This window comes from Myxocyprinus asiaticus, chromosome 39 (genome assembly GCF_019703515.2).
Source record: "Myxocyprinus asiaticus isolate MX2 ecotype Aquarium Trade chromosome 39, UBuf_Myxa_2, whole genome shotgun sequence".
NCBI classification, from domain to species: domain Eukaryota; kingdom Metazoa; phylum Chordata; class Actinopteri; order Cypriniformes; family Catostomidae; genus Myxocyprinus; species Myxocyprinus asiaticus.
The window spans coordinates 30,707,438-30,726,986 of record NC_059382.1 but is presented as its reverse complement, the minus strand read 5'-3'; the positions used below and the strand labels follow the sequence as shown (position 1 = coordinate 30,726,986).

At 37.0% G+C, this 19,549-nt stretch overlaps 1 protein-coding gene across 1 annotated transcript in view; it reads right to left on the bottom strand.

Annotated features, from left to right (window-relative positions):
• Window positions 1-1,105: 1,105 nt before the first annotated feature.
• LOC127430325 (fibronectin type-III domain-containing protein 3a-like) overlaps window positions 1,106-19,549 on the bottom strand; it is a 125,042-nt gene continuing 106,598 nt past the window's right edge. The window contains 9 exon segments of the mRNA XM_051680055.1: window positions 1,106-3,405; window positions 9,211-9,332; window positions 10,008-10,174; window positions 12,003-12,215; window positions 14,220-14,341; window positions 14,343-14,582; window positions 15,491-15,640; window positions 17,951-18,064; window positions 18,176-18,351. Of these exon segments, the coding sequence (XP_051536015.1) occupies window positions 3,091-3,405; window positions 9,211-9,332; window positions 10,008-10,174; window positions 12,003-12,215; window positions 14,220-14,341; window positions 14,343-14,582; window positions 15,491-15,640; window positions 17,951-18,064; window positions 18,176-18,351 (1,619 nt within the window). The 3' untranslated portion in view covers window positions 1,106-3,090.

Sequence of the window (19,549 nt, the reverse complement as noted above, 5' to 3'; positions counted from 1 at the left end):
GGACTAACTGTGTGTCCAAACAAAAGTGGGGCATAAATGGCAATACAAGTGTTTGGAAAACCTGTTAGGAGCATTTATTAGTGGTGCTTGCTAAGGCATAGGTTAGGAATTTAGACAAACCCCCATTCCTAAGTATTAAAGTTCAGAGTGTAACTTATTCCACATGTATGTGCTATGGAAATGAATGATGCCTAAATTCATGGGGCAAGTTTAGGAGAGGTCAGCCAATACTTTTCTAAATAATCAGATGATTTTCAAATGGCAGATGGTAAAACAGGTGAATACATTCCATAAATTTACATTGAAGGAATATCTTCTGGTCCCGAGAATTGGGGTGTGGGCTCTTTTGACTTTGGCCAGCAAGTAACCACCTAAGAACCACCCAGAACATCTTAGCACAATGGCGGCGACAAGTTTTGCACAGTCAAGCAATAATTCACATTCTTCAGAAAATGTCAAATCTGATTATTTTTGCAATTGCACTTGGTGGTGCTTTACCTTGAAGCTTGAAAAAAAAAAATAAAAATAAAAATAAATAAATTATAATTTAATCAGAAATATGACCAAAACCCAAAAGAATATAATTAGGATTATTCTAAGAGTCTTTTAAAAGATTGGCAACATCAAATCTGTTCATACACTGTTGCCGGAGCTTGCTTCTGGTTTGCCATGAGTGTTAAATCATGAAAATAAATTGAAATAATCATAATGTCTTTGGAAAATGCTTTAACGTTTGACACAGGTGCTAAAGAATAATCTAATTTGATGCACAATCCATCTGGTGTTAGCCACTGTGTGCTCACCTTGAACTCAATGACCTTGGTGTCTTTTTCTTTGTCTTTTTTGTGTTACATAGAAAGCTTGGAGGTGACAAACTACATTTCCCCTTAATGAAAATACACCACTTTACCTTACTTTATCGTACACTGAGATACTCCAAATGTGAGAGGAGCTTTCAAGAAAAGACAACACATTTTTTTTTACCCCATGTTCAAAATCCTACTCTAAACATTTGGTTGAAAACTTATCAAAACATTTAAAAGCACTAAAATACTGCAAAGACTTGGTGGATATCTCATCATGCAGCAAAACATTTTCAAGACAATTAAGAATAATAAATCTTTTATTGTGCATGGATCCGTCTGTAGATATCATGACTATACAGACACACTTTTGATACATATATATGATTATACATTTCCTATCTGATAACGAACATTTTTAAAGTGATATGTCTGGTATTATGTATACTATAACAAATTTTTTTTTTTTTTTTTTTTGGAATGTACAGTGTATGAGGTAACTGCAAACATTAAAATTACATAAAAATGGTCTAATTTTTTGTGCATATTTTATTGATTTTCTGTAGTTTGTCTTTCTCCCATGAACCAACCGTAGAAGCCTACTATGGTGGGGAGATGTTAAAATGGCACACTTTGCAATTACATTTTATCACTATCAAAAATAGGAATTTGAGACATGACAAACAGAAGACATTTGCAGAATATCTATTAGACCAAATCATATAATTCATTTTCATTAAAGACTTCTTGCAAGGTACCTTGTGACAGCACTCATATGCCCATAACCAACCACAACACGAAACCCTACGACCACATTGTCACACTGCCATCATGCAGCACTGGCAATCAGTCACGAGACTTTAACATATAGAGAAAAAGGCAAACATTTCAACTCACAGGAAGTACATGTAGGATTAACAGAATTCATTACTGCTGTTTGCATTTTCAGTTCTTGCGCTTTTCTTAATTTCTCTGCTGGACACAACTTAAAGTTTTTCTTTTTCATATAAAAAAATAAAGTTCAGATTTGTGATTCGAAAGAAAAATGAAAGATATCTGATAATTAATATTTAGTCATATATTCAATACTCTCGCGATTACATCAGAAAGTAATATTGCTAAAAATAAAGGCTAACACAATGCGCAAATTTGGTTTCTAAAACTAAAGAACAAAAAAGAAAAAATATTCAGAGAAATTAAGAAAATACTATGACTTCTGAAAAAATGATTACTGTTTGAATAAACCATTCCTCGAACAAATTTTGTGGTACTACATTTTTAAAACAGCCAAAACACAAGGAGGGCTTGCACAACTGGAGAACATATTCCATAAAACGCATCACAAGATCAAGACGCATTCAATAAGTATTTTTTTTCTCTTCTCACTAAGGTGCAAAGATAACGACTGACGGAAAGGTTTCTGAGAAGCGTACATTGTTTGTGCTGAATGACAACATTTTGGAGCTAAGCAGCTGCTTGATTGTAAAAACAAGCTACAGTATATGTACATGATAGTAAAAATAACTATTAAGCTGAGTTAGTTTGGTATTCATAGTCTTACTCCCCCACACTAAGCCAGAATCTCAATGAACAGGTCCTCGTGTCATACTGTACAAAAATATACTAACATTTCTCTAGTTATTTTTGCATCCTTTACACATTCTGAACATCAAAAAAAGTTTTGAGGAAAGTGCTAAATCAGCGTTCACTAATTCGAGCAGTATCTGTCTCGCCTTGCCTTCCTTGCGTCGTAGGCTTCATCTCCCAGGGATCGCCCGGGACCCCCGGAGGGCCTTCTCCCATGTGTTTACGGGAAAGAGACGCCCCTTCTCCGACAGCGTAGTCACTGGCCCTCAGTCCCAGGCCCAAGATAGCAAACCGGTGAGCGGCCACCGAGCTAGCTTTGGAGCACTGATAGAAACTCACACTGGACAGTTTACAACTAAAATTATACATATAAATAACATAAAGACTACAGCTACACAAATAAATGAAAGTGGTACGAGTATGTGATGAGCGTTAAGCTTCACTGCTGATCCTTCAATAAATCGCCCTCCGACTCCAACAACATCTTTTCGACAGCATGCTTAGAGAGAAAGAACGGATAGCGAAGAGCGAGAAAGATAGAACGATAGAGTAGGTGAAGTAATTCTACAACTTTCTTTTCGCAATCTTTCCCTTCGCACGGCTCCTTGACGCTGGTGCCATTACAAAATATAAACAAAAACAAACAATCAACAGAAAACATTTGTTCGGACAACTTTATGCAGCCTCAGAGCGCCACGGCTCATTCGATCACAAAGTACTGGATGGCGACCGCAATGAGGATGGAGGTCACAGCCAACAGGGTGATGATAAGGAAAGAGAACTGCTCGTCCGTAAGGCTGCGTTTTGGCTTCTGGACATCGGCAGCTTTGGACCCGGTGGCACTGGAGGCCGCAGGCGTGTCGACACGAGAAGGGAGCAGGATGACGGTGGGGCTGTAGGGGCCGATGATTTCAGGAGCATCCTGGCACTGGCGGATGGCGCAGACACGGAAACGGTACTCCGTGGACGAGCTCAAGTTGGGGAGATGGAAGGAGGTGGCCGAGCCCTTGTAGATCTGAGAAGATTTGAGACAAAAAGCGAGAGAACACAGCGGTCACACATTGCATTTGTTTTTAAGAGTATTCTTTTAGAATAACTTTATTGTATCATCGATGAAATGAATTGATATGTTTGACAAGTATGCTAAAACAAAGTGTGAGAAGAAACATGCAACTTGTTTTACACTGAGGCAGTGTCATACTGTACAAAACCAGATTTGATTTTCAGGGGCATTTTAAATGTTTGAGTGATTTTTTTAATTTTTTTTTTTAAATAAATACAAATTGTATTTTTTTATAAAAATCAGTTCTAATCTTAATTTAATTTAATTTAAGAATATTTTTCCTTCTATACATTCAATTATATCAAAATCAAGTTATATTTTATGTTATAATGTCTATAACTAGGCTTAGAATAGAATATTTAAAACTATATAAAAAAAGACAAATCACTATAGGTGCAATTTTTGCACCCACATTTTTAATTTTAGGGGCATTTTGATCACTTTTGGTGGCATTTTTGTCCCAGGTCGCCTCAAATTTCTGACCGTTTACAGAGGACACTGTTTTAAGTAGAGTCCTACAGGACTAGATTGTGCAGGAGTATTTGCGAAGTTGCGAATTTAATTTATGCGAAAAACCATAGTGTCGCAAAAACTGCGCAAAGAAGCAGAATTTCTGTACCATGTGTTCAAAAGAACAAAATCGTCACTACCAGATAAATTGCAGCCACTGTGACTTTTATTTATAAAATACTGTCAAGAACTTTGTCTCATGTCTGGGAGCAACAACGTATCACACTGTTCTGGGAGCACTATGTGGTGTGTGTTAATCCATTCTTATGACTTCACCATGCGGATCTCCAAGATATTTTCAAAATTGTCAATAAACCAGTTCTTCGGCACAGTTCAAGTTTGCATTCGACTTATTTGCTCTGTAAACTCTGTGCTTTGAATTTTCAGGACACTGTTATTTCAGGATGACCAGAACAAAATTTCAGATGCGATGATTGGTCAGCAGGTTAGTCCAGTTATGAACGAATTATTCAGACGCATGACTTTTTAGATGTGAATCTTGTATTCCTAATAAATTCAATAGGAGTTTATTTGGTAAATGTGTTTCCATCATAGTTTATGCACATTTCTTCTTATTAGGCCTGAGAATCAATAAACATTATTTACTAATTAAATCGCACAGTTTTCTGTGATTAATTGCAATTAAATTTTGGTGCATAATACATATCAACAAACCTTAAAAAAATCAGCATTAATATTATTTACTTTATACTTTGTTAGAACTTGCAAGAAATTGAGTAGTTATCATTTAAAATATTTAAATATGTACGTTTTTTTTTTGTGTGTGTGTGTTTATTAGACACATTTTTACAGGTATTAATCTTTGATGAAAGTATATGTATACATGCCATAAAATTATTGAACATGTATTATTGAAAACAGGCGTTTTCCAGGTTTTTTTTAATAATAGGATCAAATGGGTAGATTCATTTCATATAAAACTTTATTGGCAAGAGAAACTTAAGTGCACATTGCCAATGCATTATTAGACATTATATAAACAGATATAAAACATATTGAACGATGAAGTTTAAAATCTCAAAACTATTATTTTCTCTGGTTCTTGTTCAGTGTCTTTAAGTACACCTGTCTGCAACTTGCTGAACGGGTCCTTCAATTTCTATCGTGCACACGCTGGTTCTCTCTTGGGCAGTTTCGCTTTTAAAACTGATTCAGATGAAAGTCAGTGAGTGTTTTTGCGCAATGCAAAAAATTACAGCAGCTTGCCCGTATCTCGTGCATGCCTGGTTTTCCGCTTGCGGGTGAATTCTCCGTACAGTAAATACGCTCTCATGTTTATTATGCCAGGGACATGCGCGCGTGCAATAAATAAGCGTGCACTGCTTCACACAACCAGTTTCTGTGAGAGGATGTGTTGGGTCGAGCATGTACCTCCTGAAAAATTGTATATACCAATTTTAGCCACAGAAAGTGAGGAAAAACATTAGCGAAATTTTGCCCATTGTACAAAGGTGCCTGGGTTTGTTCCTGGCAGGCAGCAGATGCTCTTACACTGCCCCCAGCCTAATTGGAGCATGTAAGGCTGAGCAGCCTGCCAGGAACAACTCGGGACACCTTTCGCCTATCGTGTAAAGGCCCAGGAAGTACAGAAAAATGGACACTCTATTAATGGGGTAAAAACAATTTAACACGTTAAACAAAAAACATTAATCAAGAAATTAACATTAAACATTAAATTTCACAGCCCTACTTCTTATCCAATAAAAAATGTATCCACCTTGAGCGTGCGTATACGTTTTTATGCGCATTTGGAGGTTTTTGCATCTTGGTGTTCCATCTAGCAGATTTATCCGATATCCCAAAATGCACATGAAAAATATGTGGATGGGAAACCCAGTTAAAGATTTGAGCTAAATCAAAGCAAAAAATAAATAAAAAAATAAATATACAAATTTAATTATATTTAGTATATAATATAAATAGTTTAGGCAAGTGATTGCAGCACTGTTGTTTCTGCGCCACTGCAAAAACTACCGCCATATGCATGAAAAAAAAAATTAAAAATCAATTAAAGCCGATTTGTGAGTTTGCAGTTTAAATTGAGTATAATGAGATAAGACGACTTGGTTCTAGGAAATAGTACACAAAAACTAGACAACCTTCTATTGCATTTCCCTCATTGGCTGTACTTTGCATTTAGCAGCTTTTCTTGGAGCTCTTTTTATTGAATCGAATATAAAAATGCATGTATCAGTCATGGATTACTTTGTTAAAGGAATAGTTCTTCCAAAAATTTAAATTCGATCATATTTAACACACTCTCACGTCGTTTTAAACACTTTCTTATGCAGAACAAAAAACAAGAATTTTTTATGAATACTGTATATTGGTCTGTCTGGTGGATAGTGAATTACTTTAAAAAGCCCCAAAACATCATAAAAGTAGTCCGTGTGACACATGCATCATATTCAAAGGCAAATAATAGGTCTTGATGAGAAACAACAAAAAAAATGTACGTCATTAGCAAATTTGGCCGACAGGTTGTGAGGTTAAAAATGCACATTTGCAATAGTTTTGTTGTAATATGATAATTTAATAAAAAATACATTTATATAGATCAAAATTTGCCATTGCATTAATTCTGGTTATAAAATCAAAGGAGAAAAGTATTGATCGAATGCAGATACAATATAATGTGTCTGAAGAATATGGATATATAAATATAAAGAGTCTCTCAACAGGAAGTGATGAGTCAGAGATCCAAACTGAGACTGATTTACCCTTCCATTACACAGTTATTTCATTTATTTCTACAGTCACTCCAGACAGCTCACGGCGGAGTGCTTTCAAGTTAAAACAAACAGTTCTGCTGAGTCCCGGCTGACATTCCGGAGTGTTATGATATTTTTAGTGACATTCACTATTAGGACTTCAACACCACTACTATGGATAACTTGGTCAGCACTTTACCTGAACTCCATATTAAAGTTTAAAGTAAAAAATTAAAGTCTGTCATCATGTACTCACTCTGAGTTTCTCTTTTACTTGCTTCGAAAACAGATGGTGATAATTACACTGAAAATTCCAAAAGGACCAAAAAAAAAAAAAAAAAGTAGTTTTCTGAGGAAAAAAAGGACAAACAAACAAAAAAAGACAAATCTGAAGCTGCCATCATCGCAGCTCTCAAACTTTATTCATGCATGTGTACATTTAAACATGAAGCCTCATGACGTGTTTCGCCAGGTTTGACATCAATGCCAAACATCATTGGTTCTCGTGCATTTAGTGACCAATCACAGTGTGTTTAAATGTTTTCTCACATAAAGCTATCATTTGGCTTTAGAAGACTTGAAATATAGGACAAGAGTCATATGGATTACTTTGTAACTTTTATGGTGCTTTATTGTCCAATTGGAGCTTGACAACAAGAGTTTCTATTCCATTTTACTGTAATGGAAAGAGCATTATGGGATATTCTTCTTAAAATGTTTGTGTTGTGAAGAAAAATGTAAGCAGGTTTGGAATGGAATGAGGGGAACATCATTCACAGTGAAGAACTTGCATTGTTTAGGGTGATTATCACCCAAACAGTGAGTATCAAAGCCATTATCAAAACATATGACAGCATAAAGAACATCCACAAATACAAATACAAGACATGTTTCAGTGGCAAGATTTGATTTGGCTCTTACATTAAGTGTAATAACTGTCACTTAGCCATACACTAATGTCCATTTGATCACTTTTACGCTGTAATAGTATTCATTCGAACAGCTGGATCCAACAACTGCCATCTGCCAGAGTCGTGACCTCTGTTCACTTGTGTTCGCACACAAATGGGGTTAGGGTTAACTCAATTTTAGACATTTTGGCCCCTTTGTCAAAAGGAACATTTCAGTTGAGACACTGCATTGAAGTTGAGATATATCTAACAAATTATATCAAACGTCTTTTTTTTTTTTTTTTTTTTAATAAATAAAAACAACAAAAGATTCTGCAGAAAGATCAGTTTTTAGAGTTAAGTGAGCAGTTTTCTACAGAATTAGTGGTGTTTGGCAATACTTACTTGAACAAACCCCAAACCCTATGTATTCAACTTTGGTATGTTATTTGAAACACACCATTTGTGTGACAGATATAAATGATCATTCGAACCACGTGGCTTGTAGAGGAGAAGTAATCAGACTTATAATTTTCACCTGGCTGATGACAGAAAAAAAAAAAAAGACTTACATCAAAGGAGGTGACCTAAACCATATCTAGGGAATAGTATATAATTTAGACTTGGGGGTAGGCTCTTTTGACTTACGCCAGTAAGCAACAGCCCAAAACACTCTAGAAGCCATACAGCAACACCCTAACAACCACCAGGAACACCCTGGAATTGTGGCAGCAAGTTTTGCATGGCACAGGAAACAGAAAATGCAAAAATTTAGTTCTACAGTAGTGTTTTACTAGAGCTGTTGATTAAACAATAAATACATTTTAGTACATTTAGTGTGATAAATTATTTAAAAAATAATGCGTTAAAAAAATAAGCAGTTAATCATGCTCCGGACCCGCACGTAGATTCCATGGACTGTTTCTACCATCGGAGCAATTCAAGCTTCATGTATCATCTTGTTGTTTTTGCAATTCTGTGGCAGTAGGGGGCAGTCAGCACGAGTCAAGCTGTACAGGCAACACACACGCCTCGCTAAAACAGCACAGTCCACAGAATGGACCGAGCACAACAGAAAGCAGGAATCTCGATATTTCAAAATAAATGTAACTTAATACATTGGCATCCTACAAACATAGCGCTCATGACTAGAGATGCTGAAAACTAGTGAGAAGCGATGCAACCAAAGTGAGACGTTCCAAAAATGTCTGTATGATGCTTGATTACATAGACCAAAAGTTAAAAATAGCGCGGACGGCAATAACAGAGTTATGTTCAATGATATGGGAATAAAACAAACAACATTTTGACTTTTAAATCCACTTTTCGTATTGTCTACAGTATATGCTTTACACGTCTACTGCCACAATATAAGGATATGATATAATGTATTTGAATTATCTGAATTATAATATTTACTATACAGTATATACATTTTTTTATTTATTATTATATTCTAATAGTGTATTTTTTGGGGGGGCTTTCTTAGTAAATAATGATTATATGCAATTGATTGCAATTCATTCGATTAATCAATCAAGACATCAAGTAATTAAATTGACTGAATATTTCAATCGATTGACAGTACTAGTTTTTACATGCAGATGACAGTGTGGTGTACGTACCTGTTTGAACTCAGAATTTCCCTGCATGCACTGCAAACAGTAGATGACTGGATCTCCCTTCATAGGTGGCAGTGTCTCCCAGTTCAGCTCACATGAATCGTCCACACGCTCCACGCGAGGAGCTGAACACACACACATATACACACACAGAACACATAAAAGATCAAATTAAAACAACTGGGAACAGATCGAGACAAACATGCTTCAGTATCAAACTGAGGAACACTAAGTGTGTTCTCTAGGATGTTATGCCTGCATTTGCTAATGCAGTTTTAATTAAAAATAATTCATTTCCTGTTTGAGAGCAAGGCTAATAGATAAATCAACTGAAATACCGGCTGACATATGCAAATAATAAGAGCTGTGCAATTGCTTCGATGTTTATGTGCATAAATTACATCCCTATGAAGAGTAAGAAAGTAACTTAGACTATATAAATTAAATACAATATAAGCTCTCTCGACAACATCGGTGGTATGCTGTTGATTAAGACAATATAATTTGGTCTGGTACTTCAGATTAAAAAAAAAAAAAAACATCTACAGAAAAGCAGCTACAATGGAACCGGTGTATGCTTGTCGTGCTTCCATTATAACTGCATAACTGTCAATGAATTTTTCTGAAAATCTGAGGTACAAGTGTAAGTTATTTTTTGGAGGTAATTGACAGCATGCTATAAATGCGATCCACAGAGCTTAAATTGTATTTAAGCCATTCATTTTCCTTTAAAGACACAGATATTGTCAAAAAACTGAATATTCTAGTATGTTCCCAGATGACATGGGTTAATCTGTTACCTTTGAGGGGTGCAGGCGGGGAGCGGGGGGTGGTGAAGGTGTAAACAGTGGAGAAGGGCCCCTCGCCCGCCTCGTTAAAGGCCTGGATGCGAAACGTGTACGAGGTAGACTCAGTTAGCCTCTGCACTTTGTGAGTGTGGCAGGGTCCTTTATATAAGGATATAAACCTTCAGAGAGAGAAACAGACAGAGATAACATACTGTTAACTGAGCTGAACTCTATAAAGAGACCAAGTCAACAATATTAAAATTCTATAAGAACAAGAATGAAACAGGCATTTCTATCTTTATAACAGACATAAGGTTATTCTTTGCATTGGTTTTCCATGCTCAAAATGTAGACAAAAATGACTAATATGTGACTGACAACCCACAAAATTAAAGTTTTAGATTCTTCTTAGCAGCTGAAGTTAATACATTAACACGCAGTAAAGCATCAAGTGATCTCTACCATGTTAACCTGAGTTTTTATTTTTACTGGCTGGGACCGCCACTAGTAATACACGGCAAACATTTAGCTAATTTGGCTTCTTTTTTTGACAGATTATGCTATGTAGTCCCATCTACAATGAAATTTTAAAAGCGCACCAATATCCTGCACCACAAATCTTTATATTAAGGAATATTACAAGTAAAATTCAAATTAAGCTTTATTGACTCCACTGATCTGTCGCATATTGTCCACTAGCAAAAGAAATCATTTCCACTCAAACAAAAAAACGTGTACACACAAATGCACAACCATTATACACTTGCCCCATAGACTTCTACTGCAAGTGAATAACTTTTACAAATATTTGGGGTTTGTTTGTACAAAGTGAGATATACATTGAAATTATTTTCTGTGGAAATCAACAACATGCCACAGACGCTGCCAATAGAAATAAACTTGCATTTAACACATAATATTCCTTTTAACATCAAATATGTTCTGACTGGTTTTAATTTGGTCACATCACATCAGCATTTAGCTTTCATGAAGGCAGAAAAAAAAAATCACATGACAGTGGAAACTTGCCATGTCATGCCTGGTAAACGGTGTTGTGAAGTATGTGAAGAAAGAAAGCGTAAGATAGCATGAAATAAAGCGTAAGTGTAGAAGAAAGAAAGTCTTACAAAGCATTAAAGTGTACAAAAGGGCGTAAAAGAGTGAAAGCACGAAAAAAGACAGAAAGCACAAAAGAAAGATTTAAAGTGCGAAAGAGCGCAAGTATGGTAAACAGTGTGAAAGACTGCATGAAAGAAAGAGCGCAAGTGCGAAACAACAGAGCGTAAATGAGAAAGAAAAAGCACAAAAGAAAACACGAAAGTGAGTGTGCAAAAGAGTGTGCAAGAGCAAAAGAAAGAAAGAGCGTTAGAAAGTGTAAAAGAAAGCGTGAAAGAGCGAAGAAAAGAGTGTAAGAATGCGCGAAAGAAAGTGTGTAGGAATGCATGAAAGAAAGAGCACAAGTGAGAAAAGAGCATAAAAAGCTTTAAAGAAAGCATAAGTGAGAAAGAAAGAGCGTAAGAAAGTGTAAGTTCAAAAGAAAGTGTAACGAAGCGTAAGTGTGAAAGGGCAAAAAGATTCAAAGAAAGCACAAAAGATTGAAAGTGCGAAATAAGGAAGAGCGTAAAAAGTGTGAATGCGCGAATGAAATAGCACAAGTATGAAAGAAAGTGCATAAGTGCGAAAGAGAAAGAGCGTACAAATGTGATAGAATGCGTGAAAGATTGAAAGCGCAAAAAGCGTAATAGTAAAAGAAGAGAAAGTGTAAGTGCGAAAAAAAGTGTAAGAAAGCGCCAAAGCATGAAAGAGAGAGTGTAAGTGCGAAAGAAAGAGCGTAATAAAGTGCAAAAGCGAGAAAGCATGAAAGAGCGTAGGTGCAAAAGAATAGAGTGAAAGTGTGAAAAGATCATAAGCGAGAAAGTAAAAAGTGCAAGAATAAGAGAGCGAAAGAAAGAGCAAAGAAAAGAAAAAAGACAGACAGACAGAAAGAATCTAAATTTAGCTGCTAACCTCCCAATTTTATCCTCCATCTGGAGATGGTACTGTAAGGAATCGGTGGGTTGGGCCTTGCCCGGGCTGTCACCCCACTTGAGCCTGAGGGTCTGGTGACTGGAGGCGGTGCACTCCAGGCGTGGAGGGAGGGGTGGCAGTGGCTTGGTCTTCAGTTTAAAGGTGTGACTAAAGGGACCTGCACCCAGACTGTTCAGAGCCTGGATCCTTATCCTGAAAACCAACATGCACACTTCATTCACTGAGAGTTAGGTTTAAAGCGTAACCTTCAGTCATGCTATAAATATTAATGCACACAGACGGTGACTCACTTGAATGCCAAAAACATACTCTATGCAAAAGGCAGATGCGGATACTTGGCCACCGCATAGAAAGCATGCAGTGTAAAATAAGAAGGCTGTACATAGGAAAGGTTTTTTTAAACCACAGAACATCTCTCAATGCCTGAAAAGACCTGTAAGGACACTATGCAAGTAATGCATGCTTAACGTGCATTCTTGCACTACTATGGCAGTAACAAATCTCAGTACTCAAGGGGGTGATGGAGGATGCATCTCAATCAGCTCCAAATTCAATAGTCAGGGCACTATTCCCAGACTGCACTGTAAAAAACCAGGGAGCATCATTGCTCACTGTTACCTTACCCGAAACGTTGTCATGTCTTCTGAAGTCTCTCAAGTCGTTAAAGGCGTGTGCAAATGTAAAACAGCAGGACTAAGGTGACATTTTAAATAATACCAAGCTATAGAAAGTCAGTTTTTTTTTTTTTTTTTTTTTTATCAAATGTTTATGTTTCCAGGAGTGTTAGTTATTAATGTTTTTGAGATATTACAGACATTACAGCTGATTTTTTGTAAGGCTGCTTTGGAACAATGTGTATTGGTAAAAGCACAAATTAAAAAACTATTCAAATAAAAATTGTCTTGATTTGACTTTTATGTTACAATGTTTTTTCTTCTTTGGCAACAAAATCTCAATGTTCTCTCTTTGCACTGTCAAACAAACAAGTGACAGTGCTGAAGCATCTGACCAATCATAAATTAGCATAATTAACTCTGATCCAAGTAATGGCCAGCACCATCCAATCAATGCCAACCATGTTAACATAAAATGTACCATTATAAATTTGGAATCTATGTACTGATTACCATTGTCCCATGTCTGCCAACCATGTTGAGTGGTGCAAACATCATCTGCAGCTTGAAACTGATTTTCTGGTCAGATTTTAGGAGTTAATGCAGTTGGCAGCATAGGAAAGCTATAGGATGCTCCCTTCCTCCCTATTTAGTGAATGACTTAACTTCCAATGTGCTGTCTCAGAACAGTTTGAAATGCACCTTATTTTCATCCTATCTCCATATAAATCCCTTGAAAGCAAAATTTTTCAGCTTTTGGATGAACCCATTGATTCTCAATGTGATTATCCACAGTAAATTTAGGATTTCTAAGGAAAAATAATGCTAAAGTACACATTAGTGTACATTGTGTTTCGCGATAAATCACTCGGAGTTAAGAAATTGCATATCAGATGAAACTAGAGACTCAAACAGTGGCCTATGTCACAAAGCAGGATTAAGCAGCTAGCTAGATAAATTTAAACTTAGTTTAAGCGAACTCTGAACTCGAGGTACCAGTAAAGTGGATAGGCTTTCGGGGCAAGTTATGTTCCCGATCCGAGATCTCCTCCAGATTCTGGACCAATCAGCTGTGAGTAAAGTGACAGTCACTCCCCCCACTATCTCTCACTCCAATTTAAAGTGCACTTCAACGCGCTCATTTTAGAAATTTACAAAATAAGCTATTTATGATCAAACAAAACAAAAAGTTGGTAACGAGCGTCTGATATCACTTAACCCTAATGAAGACTGACTGGATTTGGTGAGTTTTGTCAAACTAAAACCAATCCTGGAATCCAGACTTTGTTCAGTTTTTTGTGATACATGGCACAGGTTTCAATGTCACAACTTAATTAGGTTTCTTAGTAGATGTAGTTTTGTTGCCGTTTCTCCCAAAGGCAAACTCCGCTTTGATCGGCACCATGTTGTTTTGTCACATGACTCCGTTTGTCGAAAGTTTAACCCTTTACTCACAGCCCAGAGTCTTCTGAACTGAGATCAGGCGAGGCCAAAATACAATGTCCATGCATGTGTACGCGGGGTCGCACGAGGTTAAAGAAGGCACATCAGCTGCAGCTATAGCTATGATTGATCTGACTACCTGTAAGTGGTGTCGGGCTGCAGGTTCTGGATGATATATTTGGTTACGGGTCCAGTGAGGATGGGCTGTCTCTCTCCCAGGTCGATCACATATGACGTAATCTCCGCTCCGTGATCGCATGGCAGCCTCCCAGCGCAGCCCCAGGCAGGTGGAGGGAGAGTAGAGGAGAGGGGAGGCTTCTTCTTCCTCCTCCTCCTCTTCTTCCTCCTCCTCATCCTCCTCGGCACTCTCTGTGACCCGGCCCTCCACTCTCATCTCTGACTCACGGAGAGCATGGACGCTGCTGACTGCAGCAGGGACAGAGCAGGGCGTCTGACAGAGCACAGCGTCGCTGAATGGCCCCACACCGGCAACATTCAATGCCTGCAGCAATATACACACAAACACAAACAGACACACACTCTCGCAGTGAGTGACTACAGTTTGTAAAATGATTTGTGACATCACTTTCACCACACAAAAACAATATGGCTCTTTTTTTTTTTTTAAGTTAGTGTACTTGTTTACAAAGTCAACAGAAGTGTTAGTGAAGAGCATGCTTGAGATGAAATATAAGACAAGAGTAAGCCATTTTATTTAAAAAAATGTTAAAATGTAATTTACATCACATAATTCTATTAAACACAATGCAGAATTGAAATGACACTGTGGTGGTAATTTTCATGACTTTGAGTAAATGACAAAAATGACATAAATGTCCTATGATGTGTGTACAGTACATGCATTGTTGGAAATTGTTTGTAGACAATTAAAAAAAAAAGTATATATATATATATTGAGTGTGAAAAACATTTTAATGAGACATCCTAAAAATCCAGAATGCTAAAAGATGTGTTGTTGATTGGTAACCACAAAGAACCTACTTGGGCTTTTTGACAAAACCCATATTCTTTATGTAGGCCTAAACTGATGTATTACTGTTTTATACATTAGTAAATCAAGACAGTGCCTAAACATAATTTTTTAATTAATAATTCAACAACTGAAGGATTTTAATGGAATATGAATTAATCTGTCCTCGTGACAGTAATAAGCGGCTATATTAAAGCACATGCATAAACCTGTGCTCCTCTATAGCAACCACTGGGTGGCGCCAACGGCGTAAAGATCGGCACTTATTTTTATGAATCATTAGACTGAATTATTGGCTCTCACAGGTGCATCATCAGAGATCAGGCCTGGAGTTCCTTGTTTATTTTACACACCACATTTTAGACAACACAAACTTTCAGTTGCTGCAATTTTCTGTGCTAAAACTGAAAATTTCTCACCTGTACCCGGCAGAAGTAGCTGGTGGCAGGCAGCACACCCCTTAACTCATGGAACAGAGCAGCACCGGTGTAACAGATCTGCATACTGCCCTCTGCTGCCCCCCACTCCAGACGATACTCTGACACAGCTGCACCGTTACAGTGAGGAACCTGTATGGATGTGACAAAGCAAAGGAATTAAAAATCAACCTATATAGATAGTTCTGACTCTAAAATCTGATTGGATGAGCTGTGTTGAAAGTCACACCCGTGATCACACATTTTGAATCTTGAAATGTCTGCATTGATTTGAATAGCTGAAGTCTATATTAATGTCGAGTTAGTCAAGTTGCTACAAATCATACAGTTAGGCTAATGAATAGTAGTACTTAGGTGTAGAACTGTTCAATATTATTATATAAAATGTATATTTATATTAACTTCATAACTACTGTATATATGATATTATATTATTGAACTATTAATAACATTATTGCTATTTAAAACTAAAAGCTTATTGCTTTGACCAAAAAATAAACAAACAAATAAAACACTACATATACACTGTCAGCCAAAAGATTGGAATAATTAAAGAAACTGGTACTTTTATTCACCAAAGTGGCATTCAACTGATCACAATGTATAGTCAGGACATTAATAACGTGAAACATTACTATTACAATCTGAAAAAATAAACTACTTTAACTACAAAGAGTTCTCATAAAAAAATCCTCCACATTCAGCAATGACAGCTTTGCAGATTCTTGGCATTCTAGCTGTCAGTTTGTCCAGATACTCAGGTGACATTTCACCCCACACTTCCTGTAGCACTTGCCATAGATGTGGCTGTCTTGTCGGGCACTTCTCATGCACCTTACAGTCTAGCTGATCCCACAAAAGCTCAATGGGGTTAAGATCCATAACACTCTTTTCCAATTATCTGTAGACCAATGTCTGTGTTTCTTTGCCCACTCTAACCTTTTCTTTTTGTTTTTCTGTTTCAAAAGTGGCTTTTTCTTTGCAATTCTTCCCATAAGGCCTGCACCCCTGAGTCTTCTCTTTACTGTTGTACATGAAACTGATGTTGAGCGGGTAGAATTCAATGAAGCTGTCAGCTGAGGACATGTGAGGCATCTATTTCTCAAACTAGAGACTCTGATGTACTTATCCTCTTGTTTAGTTGTACATCTGGCCTTCCACATCTCTTTCTGTCCTTGTTAGAGTCAGTTGTCCTTTGTCTTTGAAGACTGTAGTGTACACCTTTGTATGAAATCTTCAGGTTTCTTTTGGCCAATTTCAAGCATTGTATAGCCTTCATTCCTCAAAACAGTGACTAACTGATGAGTTTCTAGAGAAAGCTGTTTCTCTTTTGCCATTTTTGACCTAATATTAACCTTAAGACATGCCAGTCTATTGCATACCGTGGCAACTCCAAAACAAACACAAAGACAATGTTAAGCTTCATTTAACAAACCAAATATCTTTCAGCTGTGTTTGATATAATGGCAAGTGATTTTCTAGTACCAAATGATCAATTTAGCATGATTACTCAAGGATAAGGTGTTGGACTAATGGCTGCTGGAAATGGGGCCTGTCTAGATTTGATCAAAAATGACTTATTTCAAATAGTGATGATGCTGTTTACATCAGTAATGTCCTGACTATACTTTGTGATCAGCTGAATGCCACTTTGGTGAATTAAAGTACCAATTTCCTTCCGAAACAGCAAAATCTGTACATTATTCTAAACTTTTGGCCGCCAGTGTACCTAACGCTAAACTTATCATCGTTATTATTTTAATACTACATACAGTACAAGAAAAGAGCAGTATTAATCCAGCATATTAACAAATTAGATTTTAAATGTGTGTTTCTGATCTAGTTCTTAAAATTATATTCTTAGTTATACAAATTATAACATAAAATATGAATTGGGTGTTGATTAAATTTTATGGATAGGAGGAAATATACATTTCCAAGTCTAATTATTTAGATTGAGAACATATGTAAATTAATTGATTAAACTGAAGTATATGAATAAGATCATTTGTTTATATGTTTAGAAAAATTCCCTCATAAACATTAAAAATGCCCCAGAAAATCAAATCCAGGGGACAATTTTTACACCTTTATAGAAAAGTAAATTTCTGATATTGAAATATATCCTAATTAATATAATTACAACATAGAATTTTAATAGAAACATAATATTATATAAAAAAGCATGATATGCAGCAGTATTTAACTAAACATTTCATTACAAAAAAAGAAAATGTTACAAAGCGACTTCTGGGAATAATTCTGAGCGATGACTCAAACGAACACAGTTGAATAGGGTTTTGATTTGGTCCCAATGAACTGACTCACTAAAAGAAATTAAACTCCTCAAAGCTACTTAAGAGCACTGACATTACACAAGAGTCTGTTTGATACAAAAGCAATACTTTGCATTGTTTAAGAAGAAACGGGATATAGTCTTACCTCCCAGCTGACCACAGCACACGTCGGTGATTTGCAGTTGACATGAGGGGGCCGACATACCTCAGGCGCCCCTGGACCTGTTGTGACATCTGAGTGCTCCGAAAATGGCCCAAACTGTTTATCACACACATCGAAATTTAAAACAACTTGCAAGCTAATTAATAAAATAATAAACACTTTATAAGCGAATAAAGTGTCGTGTCAGATTTTTAGCTATCCGCTCACCCCAGCTTTGTTGGCGGCTCGGAGCCGAAAGCTGTAGGTCCTGCCGGGCAGTAAACTGCCCACCGTGCAGTCCAGTTCTGAGCCCTGGTACACCTCCCTGCCCTCCTCCGCCTGGGGAGCAAACATTTCCATGCTGTACGAAGATACCACACTACCTCCGTCCACCAGAGGGGGCGCTAACAGGTGCAAAAAGAGAATCAGTTCAGATCCATGTTTTGTTTTCTCTTAGGCCAGAACAATACGCAAATACTCGCACATAGAAGTGACCACTTGGCCGACTCTTTACCAACGCGCGGTCCGGTTGAACACACTTAACATGCACTCTTGCATTACTGTGGCAGTAACAAACCACAGTATTCGAAGGGGCGATTGAGTTCCCCTCAAAAGTTTTTATTCAGGTAAGTTGCTAAAATAATATTGACTTTAACTTACTTGCTCAGCAACATTTCTTTTAACTGTTGCTCTGCCATTACAGTAATTGACTCACCGTAGAAGCAGACAGTTCACACTTATGTCGCTATAACGCCCCTTGTGGCAACATTGAGAATGCAACGCGTGATTGTGCTGTGTTCGGAATAGCAGTCTGACACATTTTGGAATGCAACAACGCACAAGTCAATCATCTAGAAACATTGCAATCATGTACTTACGAAGAGTATATTTTGGCCTTTAAACAAATAATCTTCCAACCAGCTGGCTTTGAAATACCATACATTTTTTGCATTGGGGGAGTTTAATAACTGAATAATTACCCAAGTAAATATCCAAATAATTTGACCAAACTACAACAACTGAATGAGTTTGGATGTGAATGCGTATACCAAAACTGTGAATGTGTATCTGTAACTACACATTGTCAAAAGCATCTATTCAATAAGTGAGTCAGATGTAAATTCAGTAACTGCTTTGATGGATTTAGCAAGCAATTCAAAAAAAAACTTGCGAGTTTGACCGATTAAAGAACTTACTCATAAAGCCCAAATTATACTTTGGTTTTGATGCGAACGCTTAGCGTCAGTCGAACGCTATCCTTTCAAAATATACTTCATTTGATTGTGTGCGCATACATAGGCGGTGGGCACTTGCGCACTATGACTGCTATGAGATACTGGACTATATCCCTTCAGGAGTTTAGACCCATAAAGATATCTTTATATTCCTTCAGACTTGAGAAATACAAACGCAGGTATCCCCTGACCTCCTCACACACGTTCATGGAGTGTGCATCTGTTGTTGTTTACAATTAGTTTCCTCATGTTTAGCGGCGATTTCATCTAGCGATTCTTTGTAACTGCAATGGCTCAACTGTGAGTGATGCCACTTTGTGGACCCACTAATTAATGCAAATAATTCCTGGTGCACGCACATTCTGCA